A 15,612-nucleotide genomic window follows, 5' to 3' on the forward strand; every position below is an offset into this window, starting at 1 on the left:
GATGTCGGGGCGCCTTACACTGGGCGCACACCGAGCAGGAGGAGACGTAAACCCTCACATCCCTAGCCAAAGTAGGCCACCAGTATTTAGTGCTAAGGCAATGCACTGTCCGGCCAATACCCGGATGTCCAGAGGAGGGTGACGTGTGAGCCCAGTAGATGAGTCGATCCCGAATCTCGAGCGGAACGTACCTCCGACCCTCAGGACATTGTGGAGGGCTGGGGTCGGTACGCAACGCTCGCTCGATCTCGGCATCGACCTCCCACACCACCGGTGCCACAAGGCAAGACTCCGGTAGTATGGGAGTAGGCTCAACGGACCTCTCCTCCGTGTCATACCGCCGGGACAGTGCATCTGCCTTACCATTCTGGGACCCAGGGATGTACGTGATTTTAAATACGAACCTGGTGAGAAACATACTCCATCGAGCCTGGCGAGGGTTCAGTCTCCTCGCTGCCCGGATGTACTCCAGGTTCCGATGGTCAGTCAAAATGAGGAAAGGGTGTTGAGCCCCCTCAAGCCAATGCCTCCACACCTTAAGGGCTTGAACTACAGCTAACAGCTCCCTGTCCCCAACGTCATAGTTACGCTCCGCCGGGTTGAGCTTTTTGGAGTAAAAAGCACAGGGGCGGAGTTTAGGTGGCGAGCCGGACCGTTGAGAGAGAACGGCCCCTATACCAGCCTCAGACGCGTCCACCTCAACCTGAAATGGAATTGTGGGATCCGGATGCGCCAGCACCGGAGCCGACGTAAACAGGTCCTTCAGTCTCCCAAAGGCCCTGTCCGCATCCGCTGACCACTGCAGGCGCACCGGACCCCCCTTCAGAAGGAACGTGATGGGAGCTGCCACCTGTCCAAAACCCCGGATAAACCTCCGGTAGTAATTCGCAAAGCCCAAGAACTGCTGCACCTCTTTTACAGTGGTTGGAGTTTGCCAATTACGCACAGCGGACACACGATCCACCTCCATTCTCACCCCTGACGCGGACAACCGATAACCCAAAAAGGAGACCGATTCCTGGAAAAACAGACATTTCTCTGCCTTGACATATAGGTCGTGCTCCAACAACCTCCTCAATACACGTCGCACCAGGGTTATATGCTCGGCTCGGGTAGACGAGTACACCAGAATATCATCAATGTACACGACCACCCCTTGTCCCTGCATATCCCGGAAAATGTCATCTACGAAGGATTGGAAGACTGATGGAGCATTCATCAACCCATATGGCATGACAAGATACTCGAAATGACCTGACGTGGTACTAAACACCGTTTTCCATTCATCGCCCTCCCTAATGCGCACCAAGTTATACGCGCTCCTGAGATCCAATTTTGTGAAAAACCGCGCCCCATGCAATGACTCCGTCATGGTCGCAATCAGAGGGAGTGGATAACTGTATTTCACAGTAATCTGATTGAGACCACGGTAATCAATGCACGGGCGCAACCCTCCATCTTTCTTTTTCACAAAAAAGAAACTCGAAGAGGCGGGGGAAATGGAAGGCCGAATGTATCCCTGTCTCAAAGATTCGGCTATGTAAGTCTCCATAGCTTTCCTCTCCTCTTGAGACAAAGGATACACATGGCTCCGTGGGAGCGCTGCTCCTGCCTGGAGATCAATCGCACAATCCCCCTGTCTATGGGGAGGCAACTGCGTCGCCCTAGTTTTGCTAAACACAAGAGCTAAATCCCCATATTCAGGCGGAATGTGCAGTGCGGGCACTTGGTTTGGACTTTCCACCGAAGTCGCCCCCACGGAAACACCCAGACATCGCCCCTCACACTGAGCAGACCACCCATCGAGAGCCCTCTGTTGCCACGAAATAGCAGGGTTATGGGTGCTTAACCAGGGAATCCCCAGCACCACTGGGTACGCAGGAGAGTCGATCAGATACAGCTGTATAGTCTCTTCATGACCCCCCTGCGCACACATCCTAAGTGGCGCTGTGACCTCCCTGATCAACCCCGACCCCAACGGGCGGCTATCTAAGGCATGTACGGGAAAAGGTTTGTCAACAGGTAGGAGAGGGATCCCTAACTCTAAACAAAACTTTCGATCAACAAAATTCCCAGCTGCGCCTGAATCTACTAGCGCCTTATGCTGGGAATGAGGTGCAACCTGTGGAAAACCAACAGGTATACAAAAGTGCGCAACAGAAAGCTCTGGGTAAGCGGGGCGTCTACTCACCTGGGAGGCCCCCCCAGTGCGTGGCCTGTTGTCCTCTCCCTCGGAGAACCCTCCCCAGCACCTGGCCGCAGTGTGCCCTCCACGACCGCACTTGGTGCAGGAGACAGGCCCCCTCGGGCTCTTCCTCCTCCGCTCTCTAGCGCCAGCGCCCCCGAGCTCCATGGGGCACGGCTCGGAGGCGCTGGAGGGTGAAATGGACGGACCCCCCTCGGAACGTCCGCGGGTAGCTAGCAGGTTATCCAGCCTGATGGACATGTCGACCAACTGGTCGAACGAGAGGCTGGTGTCCCTACAGGCCAGCTCCCTACGGACATCCTCGCGTAGACTACATCTGTAGTGATCGATGAGAGCCCGCTCATTCCACCCTGCATCCGCCGCTAGAGTACGGAATTCTAAGGCGAACTCCTGGGCACTCCTCCTCCCCTGCCGGAGGAAGACCAGACGCTCCCCCGCCGCTTTCCCCTCCGGGGGATGGTCAAACACCGCCCTGAAGCGGCGGGAGAACTCGTCGTAGGTGATGGTGTTCGCGTCGATCCTCCTCCACTCTGCGTTGGCCCATTCCAACGCCTTCCCGGAAAGGCAGGAGATCAGGGCGGACACGCTCTCATGTCCCGAGGGCGCCGGGTGCACGGTGGCCAGGTAAAGCTCCACCTGGAGAAGGAATCCCTGACACCCGGCCGCGGTCCCATCGTAGGCCCTCGGGAGCGAGAGTCGAACTCCTCTGGGTTCCGGAGCGGGAATGGGCTGACTTCCCGATGGGGCTGGCAGAGAGGATGGCGGTGTAGGAGTCCCCCAGCCTCGGATGGTGGTGATCACCTCCTGCAGTGCGGACCCCATCTGCAGGATCTGGTCACTCTGTTCATGGACCCTGTCCTCCAGCGTCGCCTGGGCTGCTGCGGCTCCTGCTGATTCCATTCTTAAGGTGTGTGATTCTGTCATAAATGCTGTAGGTGGGTGTAGTGGTGGAATCAAGCGCAGGACACCGAAGTATAGTCCAAAAGACTTTAGTGGAATATCCAACAAAGAAAACAGAACAAACTTGCCCGAAGGCGAAACTACGCACGTAGACGACAAACAAAAGGCGCACTACACAGGTGCGTAAAACGCTCCAACACAGTGGAGTAAAGCTCAACCGAGCGAATAAGGAAATCGACAAGCAAACATACGACAGGAACAATCACACACAAACACAGACACACCCAACGAGACTTAAATAGAACACTAATGAGGACTAACTAGACACAGGTGTACAACATCAAGACCAAACCAAACGAACATGAAACATAGATCGGTGGCAGCTAGTACTCCGGGGATGACGACCGCCGATGCCTGCCCGAACCAGGAGGAGGAGCAGCCTCGGCCGAAACCGTGACAACAACGGTGTCATCTGGGCTTTCTTTCCAAGCTTGCTCTACCAACTCTGGATATAACCTCTCTGCTCTTTGCTGTGAGGGAGGTCCTGAAACTTCCTTTTTCTGTATATCCCTTTCTCTCTCCATCTCTAACTTCTTCCTCTTTTCTCCTTCCTCTCTCCTTCGCGCTTCAAAAAGCCATACCCTCGCTGTCTCTAGCCCCTCCGCTCGCTGTTTTTTAACATTTGCTCCACAGTTGATATGCATTTGCGTAATCATATTTTCTAACTTTGCAACATCGAGATGCCCAATAAATCCATACCTCTTCTCCCAAATGGACCCATAAAACATATTTCTCCGATCCCTCCCTAACATATATCTTTCATCTCCCGTTAATTCTCGGACTTGTTTAGAAGATGTCTTTCCCATCGTGGAACAATAAGAAATCCCTCCCCCCCTTTTTGTTTTTTAAATAATTCACTCCCGAATTATTTCCGTAGGAGCCAATCTCTTAGTGCGCCTCTTGCTTTTGTAATTAACCCTTTAAAATTATTTAACCCCTAACCCAGAGTTTCTATTTAAAACTCTGGTTTCATGAAAAGAGTAAGTTACCCAATTTTCCTCACGCGACTTATTTTTTTCCCTCCACCCCTGAAATAATAATCACGTCTCCCGAGGGATTAAGTCTCACACACATACGGCCTTATCATCTGTTAAACTTGTTTGCACAGTTCTAGCAAATGCCCAGTCGCATATAGAACTCCTGACACATCCCTCTCACACGATGATAATTATTTCTCTGTTTATACTGTCATACTGCAATTCGTACAATGACAATATCAACTTAGTTTACATTTGTGATTGCAATTCACTACCATGTCATTTCGGACTAGTTTTTTTTTGTAATAGCTATTTACCTCTAGGATCAATTGCGGACCCTCCCTGTCGTAATAATTATTACCTTCTTTGACTTTGGTAACTAAGTTCAACTCATTTTACCAAAATCCATGAATAAAAATTACTGACCTTTTCCTTGCAGTCTGGATTAAAATGCTTTTTCAAACTTGTTAACGTCTTTATCGTTCATAATGAGTAATCACCGGCCTGTTTATTAACCTTAACGTGGAAGGCCAGGACTCTCTCACGGATGCGATCACCCGGCCGTGCACGGATTTCGGTGTCTCTAGAACGATAAAGATGTATTAAGCTCCGCTCAGAAGGACCAATCTGTCACGTGAATTTTTATCTCTAATTCAACCTAAGCTTGAATCATTACCAGAGGTTGTAAAGCTCTGGTTTTAATCATCAATGATTCAAGGTCCACAATCCACAAGTAATTATCAGTAAATTTTATTTAAGGAGAGCTCTCCACAAAAACACAAATATCCTGTTTTTATACTCCTTGACAAACAAAGACACTATGCTCCTCCCACCTTTCTTAAACAGTTCCCGCCTTCCCCCTTGAATGGTTAGTAACGCCCCCTCTGTTAGTGGGTTGACACTACATGATAATTCTAACATTTATACTGTGTTTGGGGTGAAATTCTTTAGTCATTATTTTTAATACACAAATTCATCTATCAAAGGCACAGATCAGGGGGTGGGTATATCCCTTGGAGCACGGTCAAGATGATTATTAAGAAGTGGAAGGTGTATGGCACCATCAAGACCCTGCCTAGATCAAGCCGTCCCTCCAAACTGGATGACTGAGCAAGCAGGAGACTGATCAGAGAGGGCTATCCCTACTGTGAAGCATGGTGACGGCAGCACCATGTTATGGGGATGTTTCTCATCATCAGGGACTACTGACTTATCAGGATAGAAGGGTTAATGAATGGAGCAATGTACAGAAAAGTCCTTGAGGAAAACCTGCTGCCCTCTGCAAGAAAGCTGAAACTGGGATGGAAGTTCACCTTTCAGCACGACAACGAACCGAAGCCACAGCCAAAGCTACAGGTTAAGGAATGAAAAAGGTAAACGTCCTTGAGTGGCCCAGTCAGAGCCCCAACCTAAATCCAATCGAGAATTTGTGGAATGACTTGAAGATTGCTGTCAAAATGCTCCCCAAGGAACTTGACAGAGCTTGAACAGTTTTGTAAAAAAAAAAATGGCAAGATATTGCCAAATCTATCCCAACAGACTCACAGCTGTAATTGCTGCCAAAGTTGCTTCCACCAAGTGTTAACTCAGGGGGTGGAAACTTATCCAATTATAATATTTCAGTTTAGTATTTTTTAATATATACATTTTTTTTCACCCCCCACCAGAAAATCCCCTTAAAAGTGTAGAGTATGGTGTGTAAATAAGTGGGGGGGGAATCCTAATATAAATGCATGAAACTCAAGTTCAACGGGGGTGTTGACTTTCCAGCACTGTATGTGCCTTTCATCACTCTCGTGTCCTCAGTGATGGCTGCGGCGCCGGCTGGCTGGGTGTGATATGGGAACAGGTACTGACATCAGCAGCACAGTCATCAACAACACTCTCCCAGGAGGATCAACCTTGCGGTGGGCGGGGGAGACGCCTGTGGAAGCCCTGTTTTCATTTGGCAGGAAATCAAACCTCATGCCAGCACCTCTACACGGCTTCACTTTGATGTCTGGGGATATGAGGTTGGTGGGCATGGGAGGACAACGCTAATGCTGAACCACTAAACAAGAGGACTGAGGCTTAAAGTCCCACCCTATTCCCTATATAGTACACTACTTTTAACCAGAGCCCTATGGGTTTCCCTATGGGCCCCAGTCAAAAGTAGTGCACTATATAGGGAATAGGGTACCATTTGGGACGCCTCCATAGAGCGCAAGGGGGTTTCACAGCAGGGCAACTCTCCCGTGGGAAAAGACTGGAAAAATAATAAATAGAGGTATATCATGTAGATTAAAGTGTTGAAATAACGTCTGGGGCGGCCGGGAGAAGAGAGGGAGACCCACCTTCCTGCACCGTGTGAGAAAAGACACCATTATATCACCTCAGCAGTAACTAAATCCCTCTGCCTGGACAGTTTTTTTTCTCTCCTGTATTACTGTATTTTTTTTTTTGATTGAGTCCTGTGTTTGCAGTCTTGTCCAGTTCAGACTCAATTAGAATAATATTGACATACATTTGGTGTGCCAGTTCAAAGGGGTTTGTCTGTGTCTGAGGGAGGGAGGGAGGGAGGGAGGGAGGGAGGGAGGGAGGGAGGGAGGGAGGGAGGGAGGGAGGGAGGGAGGGAGGGAGGCGACTAGAGGCTTGATCCATGGTGAGGGAGATGTTTTTATCACCTAGGTAGAAGAGGCTGGCTGACTGGCTGGCTGGGTGGCAGTCAGAGGCTGGGTGGCAGTCAGAGGCTGGGTGGGTGGGTAGCAGTCAGAGGGTAGGTGGGACCGTGCTGGGGGGTCAGGGGTGAAGACAAGGGGCCTCAGGTAGAATGACATTGTTGTTGTTGTCTGCCTGGTTGTTCCAACTCCCACTGCCTTTCAGTTACTATTCAGTTATTATTCAGTTATTGTTCAGTTATCCTGTCACTTACTTCTCATTAGGTTGCTATAACCGTTTCATGTAAGACTGAGAGCTGCAAAGTCTCAGCTCAATCAAACTAATCCAGAGGTGGTTGTTCCAGAGAGTTTAGTAGTTTAAAACTGCTTTTCACTTTATTATTCAGCTAATTTAGTGTTGTAGGGCCTTCCAGGTAAGACAATAAGAACTGCAAAGTCTTTCTTTAATCACATTGTGATACAGAGATTTATGGGGTAAGACTTTTCTGCGAGGATGTATTATACATTTAAAAATTTACGGAATTAATAAAACACTGTTCTCTCTATGAAACATGAAAGAAATGGAACGCGCTTTCTCGCAAAGGTGGGAAGAATGTTGTTTTGCCTTGCACTAGTTCTGATTGTGTGGGCCTCCGTCTCAAAACTGAGGGTGTAAAATGCACCTATCATATTCAGCGTCCCAAACGGCACCGTATTCCTTTTATAGTGTACGACTTTTAACCAGAGAACAGTGTGTCATTTGGGATGCAGACATTGTCGACAGTATATACATAGGGTTCCACGCGATACGGTAAGCATCGTGAGCCAAACTTCACCTTCTTATCAGAAGGAATATCACGGGCATCATCTCGTTCCCAGACGACAGGCGTGAACGTCATGAAGGAAACCCCCCCCCAGAACGAGATGTGGCCCACCTCGACTTTCTGTTCGTCTCAGCAGGAAAGTTACCCCGACGTAATCAGTTTGTCCGACAGGCTCCGACCACACGGCTGGGCTCTGGCTGAAGAGCGCTCCACCCTCCCTCGCTGGCTAATCCTCCTCTACGAACTCTGGTCAGCTTCACTAACAGGTGAGGTCATCAGGCATGGAGGAAATGCGAGTCAGCTGAGATAAAAGTGTGTGAGAGGGAGGTTGACTGTGTGGGGTCGTGACCTGGTGAGTCGTGACCTGGTTGTGCCTCCCAAATGGCACCCTATGCCCTACAAAGTGCACTACCCTTATTCCATTATTACCTATTGGATCCTGGTCAAAAGTAGTGCGCTTTAAAGGGAATAGGGTGTCATTTGGGACTCAGGCCTGAACTCTGCTCTCCATCTCTTCTCCTCCACAGGAGGTCCAGGAAGCCCCCTGATGATAAGCCCTGTTGGCCCTCACACTTTGCTGCCTGCCTGAGATATGAGACGAGGAGGAGGGAGTCAACCCAACCCAACCTCACACACAGATTAATCTCGGAGGATGTTGATGTCTCAACATCGCTGTAAGTAATGAGGGAAGAATGTTTTTCTCTGACTGGGACCGCCACAGTGTCGATGCGTCAATAGGTAGGGGTTCTTTGAAGGATTTCGCCAGCAAACGGTTTCCAAAGGGCTTTGAAAAGTGTTCACTTTTGTGATGAAAGACTTCAAGGATGCGTCACAAAGGCGGTGGAGACTGAGAGCAGTGGCTGAACGGTAGACCTGGGATGCATCCCAAATGGCAACCTCATTCAAAAAGTAGTGCACTAAATAGGGTGCCATTTGTGGAGTAGACGTGGTTCCAGCAGGGGCCGTGGTCGATGCCTTCAAGGCTTTGACTGTTGGAGAAGCAACGCTAGTCAAACAGGATCTGTCCAAAATTTCACCCTATTCCCTATATAGGGCACTACTTTTGAGCAGACACCATAGGGCTCTGGTCAAAAGTAGTGCACTTTATAGGGTATAGGGTGCCATTTTGGACTCAGGCCTTTAGTCATCTGCACCGTTCATTATTAACACAGGAACCAATTAACTCTGTTAAAGTCAAAGGGTTTGTTTTGGAGCCCGTTTGGATGACCTTACAGAGGCTTGAGGTCAGGGGAGATGTCACCTCAATCAAATCTACACACATTAGGCTTCCTAATATAACGTTCAGGTATATTTCCACTCTGTTGTACTCTAGAGTTGATTCTTGGGCAATGTGGGCAATGGTCATACAGTGGCTTGCGAAAGTATTCACCCCCATTGGCATTTTTCCTATTTTGTTGCCTTACAACCTGGAATTAAAATTGATTGTTGGGGGGTTTGTATCGTTTGATTTACACAACATGCCTAGCACTTTGAAGATGCAAAATAAAAATTTTTGTGAAACAAACAAGAAATAAGACAAAAAAACAGAACTTGAGCGTGCACAACTATTCACCCCCCCCCCCCCCCCCCCCCCAAAGTTAATACTTTGTAGAGCCACCTTTTGCAGCAATTACAGCTGCAAGTCTCTTGGGGTATGTCTCTATAAGCTTGGCACATCTAGCCACTGGGATTTTTGCCCATTCTTCAAGGCAAAACTGCTCCAGCTCCTTCAAGTTGGATGGGTTCCGCTGGTGTACAGCAATCTTTAAGTCATACCACAGATTCTCAATTGGATTGAGGTCTGGGCTTTGACTAGGCCATTCCAAGACATTTAAATGTTTCCCCTTAAACTACTTGAGTGTTGCTTTAGCAGTATGCTTAGGGTCATTGTCCTGCTGGAAGGTGAACCTCTGTCCCAGTCTCAAATTTCTGGAAGACTGAAACAGGTTTCCCTCAAGAATTTCCCTGTATTTAGCGCCATTCATCATTCCTTCAATTCTGACCAGTTTCCCAGTCCCTGCTGATGAAAAACATCCCCACAGCATGATGCTGCCACCACCATGCTTCACTGTGGGGATGGTGTTCTCGGGGTGATGAGAGGTGTTGGGTTTGTGCCAGACATAGCGTTTTCCTTGATGGCCAAAAAGCTCAATTTTAGTCTCATCTGACCAGAGTACCTTCTTCCATATGTTTGGGGAGTCTCCCATATGCCTTTTGGCGAACACCAAACGTGTTTGCTTATTTTTTTCTTTAAGCAATGGTTTTTTTTCTGGCCACTCTTCCGTAAAGCCCAGCTCTGTGGAGTGTACGGCTTGAAGTGGTCCTATGGACAGATACTCCAATCTCCGCTGTGAAGCTTTGCAGCTCCTTCAGGGTTATCGTTGGTCTCTTTGTTACCTCTCTGATTAATGCCCTCCTTGCCTGGTCCGTGAGTTTTGGTGGGTGGCCCGCTCTTGGCAGATTTGTTGTGGTGCCATATTATTTCAATTTTTTTTATAATGGATTTAATGGTGCTCCGTGGGATATTCAAAGTTTCTGATATTTCTTTATAACCCAACCCTGATCTGTACTTCTCCACAACTTTGTCCCTGACCTGTTTGGAGAGCTCCTTGGTCTTCATGGTGCCGCTTGCATGGTGGTGCCCCTTGCTTAGTGGTGTTGCAGACTCTGGAGCCTTTCAGAACAGGTGTATATATACTGAGATCATGTGACAGATCATGTGACACTTAGATTGTACACATGTGGACTTTATTTAACTAATTATGGGACTTCTGAAGGTAATTGGTTGCACCAGATCTTATTTAGGGGCTTCATAGCAAAGGGGGTGAATACATATGCACGTACCACTTTTCCGTTATTTATTTTTTAGAATTTTTTGAAACAAGGTATTTTTTTCATTTCACTTCACCAATTTGGACTATGTTGTGCAAGTCCATTACATGAAATCCAAATAAAAATCCATTTAAATTACAGGTTGTAATGCAACAAAATAGGAAAAACGCCAAGGGGGATGAATACTTTTGCAAGGCACTGTATGTCCAGACAATGGTCATAGCTCCTTTAGTGCTAAGAATGAACTTCAGAGTACCACAGAGTGGAAATGTACTGGGATATACATGTGTGCAATGGTCATGTGCAGACAAAGACATTGAACAACACATTGTAACGGGTTAAAGTTGGTTATATACCTGGCCTGTTTATTCCAATGCTCCACTCCTTGACTTAAAGACCCTGTGCTGTCTCAGTTTGATCCACAGGATCTCACCTTGTGTGTAAAAAATAAAAAATAAATCATCCTTAGATCGGATACAAGTAGGAATGTTTATTTATGGTTGAATCCACCAAGTTCCATCTTACACACAAATATGTGAACTTCTCCCTCCCTCTCCCTCCCTCTTTCTATATGAGCAGCGTGGTACTGGTCTCCTAGTGACCATGTGTGGTACCACAACAACAAGTGGAGTGAGTTACAAATCAAACTTTATTTGTCACATGTGCCAAATACAACAGGTGTAGAACTTACCGTGAAATGCTTAATTACAAGCCCTTAACCAACAATGCAGTTCAAGAAAGAGTTAAGAAAATATTTACCAAATAAACAAAAGTAAAAAAATAACACAATAAAATAACAATACAGAGGCTATATACAGGGGGTACCGGTACCGAGTCAATATGCGGAGGTACAGGTTAGTCGGGGTAATTTCTACATGTAGGTAGGGGTAAAGTGACTATGCATAGATAATAAACAGCAAGTAGCAGCAGTGTAAAAACGGGGGGGGGGGTCAATGTAAATAGTCCGGGTGGCCATTTGATCAACGTTCAGAAGTCTTATGGCTTGGGGGTAGAAGCTGTTAAGGAGCATTTTGTTCCTAGACTTGCTCTGTGCTGCAACACGTTTGTGATGTGGTCAATGAATGGTAGCGAATACAAATCGTAAACATGGGCTACACACATAGTAGAGTACAAGAGTTCCAACCATAGCAGCTAATGCTGAAGCTTGGGCTGCCTGGCAGTCTGGCATCATTCCTAGTTTACCCTGTTCCAGTTTTGATGGTGTTTATTACTCTTAAATTGGTTGCAGGCTTTGGATGTTATCCTTGCCTGTTGCAAGGTAGAGGGTGCATAAATAGCTACCAGTTGAGCTATTATGCAAAATCATTGGCTGCTGGGCTCTGTCCCTGGCCCTTCACCAGTGTCCATGCAGTATCAAGTGAATTAGAACTCTCTGACCTATCTGTAGTCTTTACTGAAACTGTCCATGCCCTGCCCATGCGGTATCAACAGCATTCAATGTCCTAACTCTCTCTACTGGCTGTCTCTTGACTGAGGCTGGTCTTTCTGAATTCACACATTGCAGCCATCAGCCTCCCGTGCTCTGAGCTCTGTGCAGGAAGGTCTCTCGGCTAGAGACCTCAAGGCACTCCGCAGCTCCGCAGTCTTGAAAATGTACGACCCTCCTTAGTTACGGTTCTGTTTTGAACTTATGTACCCGTTTCAGCTCCGAGCCTGGTCCTGGCTCGCGTTGCCAAGGCATGGTTTCCTCTAGCCAGGCAGCTCTGAGGAGCAGGAGGCACTTTGCCTGCTTTCACATTCCCACACCTCTGGTTATTACACATTTGGTTCTCTCACCTCTGGTTCTCTCACCTCTGGTTCTCTCACCTCTGGTTCCCACACTTCTGGTTCTCACACCTCTGATTCTCACACCTCTGGTTCTCACACCTCTTGTTCCACACCTCTGGTTCTCACACCCTGGTTCTCTCACCTCTGGTTCTCACACCTCTGGTTCTCTCACCTCATGTTCCCACACTTCTGATTCCCACATTTCTGGTTCTCACACCTCTTGTTCTCTCATTTCTGGTTCTCACACCTCTGGTTCTCTCACCTCTGGTTCTCACACCTCTGGTTCTCTCACCTCTGGTTCTGTCAGCATTGAGGATAAGCATCAATTGACACAAGGTATGTTGAACAGTATAAAAAGCAGTTTGCAAGTTCTGGAAAGCTATCTGTAGACTACCTCTAAGAATGGTACAGACCCCTGGCCCTGGTGCTATCTGTAGACTCCCTCTAAGAATGGTACAGACCCCTGGCCCTGGTGCTATCTGTAGACTCCCTCTAAGAATGGTACAGACCCCTGGCCCTGGTGCCATCTGTAGACTCCCTCTAAGAAAGGTACAAGAGGAGAGGCACAGTGTGGGAAAATACCAAGATTGACAAATGACAAAGATTTACGGTCCAGATCTGACATTGGCAGACAGTGAGCGATGCCCTCTTTTTTAAATGAGTGACCATTACCTGTTGCTGTGTGTCTGTACAGCATGTCACCTGTAATCACCTGGTGACAGTAACTATTTGGCTGGTCTCAGTGTGTCATGTGAACAAAAGGTTGAGTTCATCCCAAATGGCACCCTATTTCCTACATACTATATATAAAATAGGGTGCCATTTGAGATGTACTCTTTGTCATGTTATTACCCCTGGTTATTACAAAATCCCACTATCAATCTTTCCCCTTTACCCGTAACCACTTTATGTAGGCTGTGTTGGTCTGAATGATGGCCAAAATGAACAATGTTCTCCTTTGGCCCATGTCATTTCCTTGTCAGTTCCTGCTTTAGGACATAAAACAACTCCCACTTGGCTGGCCTTGTGTCTGAAAATGTGAAATATGATACAGTAGGTTGATTGAACGGGCTGCCTGTCTGTAGAAATAGCTCTTCTCTCAGGAATTAGGAAAGAAAGCCATCTGGAATTTAAATATTTTCACCCCTTCGTGTCGCGTGGCATTACTCTTGTTTCCTGGGCTACACCCGCCTCGCGGAGTATTTAAAGTTGGGGTTCTCCTCTCCATGCTCCAGTCTAGCCCTCGAGCCCTGCAGCGAGTCAACAGAACCGAATGACTATAGAGCGCTTGAAAAGGGAATCTCCTGTCTGTCTGTCTCACTGAACGAAAACAAACGTGTTGTAGTGTGCACGCTGTTGAAATAAACTAGCAACAATGTCTGAGGAAACTATCACCAGAATTGGCCTCCTTCTCCTCATCATCTGCTCGGTAAGTTTAATATATAATATGACATCTTATATATCAGATGTTAATAAAGTGCTGGATTTTCATCTACTAATTTATGTAACTTTGTCATCACTTTGCATTTGATGCAATAGCCCATTCTTTCTCTCTCATTCACCCGGCTTTGTTACATGATTTGTCTTGTCTTCATATTTATTATTAAGTTATGTAAATGTAGATTTAAAGTACAACTTTTGGGAACGCATTGTGCAGTTATAGCAGCTAAAACATTCCATGGGGGTGTGGTCTCACAGCAAGCAGCTCTGTAAAGAAGCCTACAGCAGCTCTGTAAAGTAGATGTAAAGTATTATACAGCAGTGCTGTAAAGTAGCTGTAAAGTATTATACAGCAGCTCTGTAAAGTAGCCTGTAAAGTAGCCTACAGCAGCTCTATAAAGTAGGTTACAGCAGCTGTATAAAGTAGCCTACAGCAGCTCTATAAAGTAGCCTACAGCAGCTCTGTAAAGTAGCCTACAGCAGTTATGTAAAGTAGATGTAAAGTATTATACAGCAGCTCTGTAAAGTAGCCTGTAAAGTAGCCTACATCAGCTCTGTTAAGTAGCCTACAGAATCTCTGTAAGTAGCCTACAGCAGATCTATAAAGTAGGTTACAGCAGCTCTATAAAGTAGCCTACAGCAGTTCTATAAAGTAGGTTACAGCAGCTCTATAAAGTAGCCTACAGCAGCTCTATAAAGTAGGTTACAGCAGCTCTATAAAGTAGCCTACAGCAGTTCTATAAAGTAGAATACAGCAGCTCTATAAAGTAGCCTACAGCAGTTCTATAAAGTAGCCTACAGCAGTTCAATAAAGTAGCCTACAGCAGATCTATAAAGTAGGTTACAGCAGCTCTATAAAGTAGCCTACAGCAGTTCTATAAAGTAGACTACAGCAGCTCTGTAAAGTAGCCTACAGCAGTTCAATAAAGTAGCCTACAGCAGCTCTATAAAGTAGCCTACAGCAGCTCTATAAAGTAGCCTACAACAGCTCTGTAAAGTAGCCTACAGCATCTCTATAAAGTAGAATACAGCAGCTCTGTAAAGTAGACTACAGCAGTTCAATAACGTAGCCTACAGCAGTTCTATAAAGTAGCCTACAGCAGTTCTATAAAGTAGCCTACAGCAGTTCTATAAAGTAGCCTACAGCAGTTCTATAAAGTAGAATACAGCAGCTCTATAAAGTAGACTACAGCAGTTCTATAAAGTAGCCTACAGCAGCTCTATAAAGTAGCCTACAGCAGTTCTATAAAGTAGAATACAGCAGCTCTATAAAGTAGCCTACAGCAGCTCTGTAAAGTAGCCTACAGCAGTTCTATAAAGTAGCCTACAGCAGCTCTATAAAGTAGCCTACAGCAGTTCTATAAAGTAGCCTACAGCAGCTCTATAAAGTAGCCTACAGCAGTTCTATAAAGTAGCCTACAGCAGCTCTGTAAAGTAGCCTACAGCAGCTCTATAAAGAAGCCTACAGCAGCTCTGTTAAGTAGCCTGTAAAGTAGCCTACAGCAGTTCTATAAAGTAGTATACAGCAGCTCTATAAAGAAGCCTACAGCAGCTCTGTAAAGTAGCCTACAGCAGCTCTGTAAACAATGCAAGGTTATGCAAAAGTAGGGTTGTTATAATCGGGTGTCATTGCTACTGAAATTGTTGGATTCAAATATGCTATGTTCTTGGGTTCGTCTTATTCATTGCTACTAAAAGGAACATAATGTGAGTACAGAGAAGCAGTACCAATAACTTAGTAGATTGCGACATAGGGCCTACAATTTAGTGCCAAATTGTTTTTGTCCCATCTTATAAAATAGTTAATCCAGGTTTATGTTAATTAATGTTATGTTAATCTTTTATCACTACATTTATTTAGATAAACAGCACATCAAGATTTGACAGCATTTGAGTAGCCTATATTGATTTCTTAAACTTGTATAAATTGTTTTTATTTGTGCATGCTG

At 46.4% G+C, this 15,612-nt stretch overlaps 1 protein-coding gene across 1 annotated transcript in view; it reads left to right on the forward strand.

Annotated features, from left to right (window-relative positions):
• Positions 1 to 7,676: 7,676 nt before the first annotated feature.
• The window catches only part of LOC311131846 (CCN family member 2-like), a gene marked incomplete at both ends in the record, with an annotated part of 11,117 nt that continues 3,181 nt past the window's right edge, over positions 7,677 to 15,612 (forward strand). The window contains 3 exons of the mRNA XM_084164975.1: positions 7,677 to 7,852; positions 8,131 to 8,277; positions 12,531 to 12,559. Coding sequence (XP_084021101.1) covers positions 7,677 to 7,852; positions 8,131 to 8,277; positions 12,531 to 12,559 — 352 coding nt within the window. The remainder of the gene's footprint in view (positions 7,853 to 8,130; positions 8,278 to 12,530; positions 12,560 to 15,612) is intronic.

Source organism: Coregonus lavaretus, assembly GCF_964263955.1.
Source record: "Coregonus lavaretus genome assembly, chromosome: 7".
Classification (NCBI taxonomy): domain Eukaryota; kingdom Metazoa; phylum Chordata; class Actinopteri; order Salmoniformes; family Salmonidae; genus Coregonus; species Coregonus lavaretus.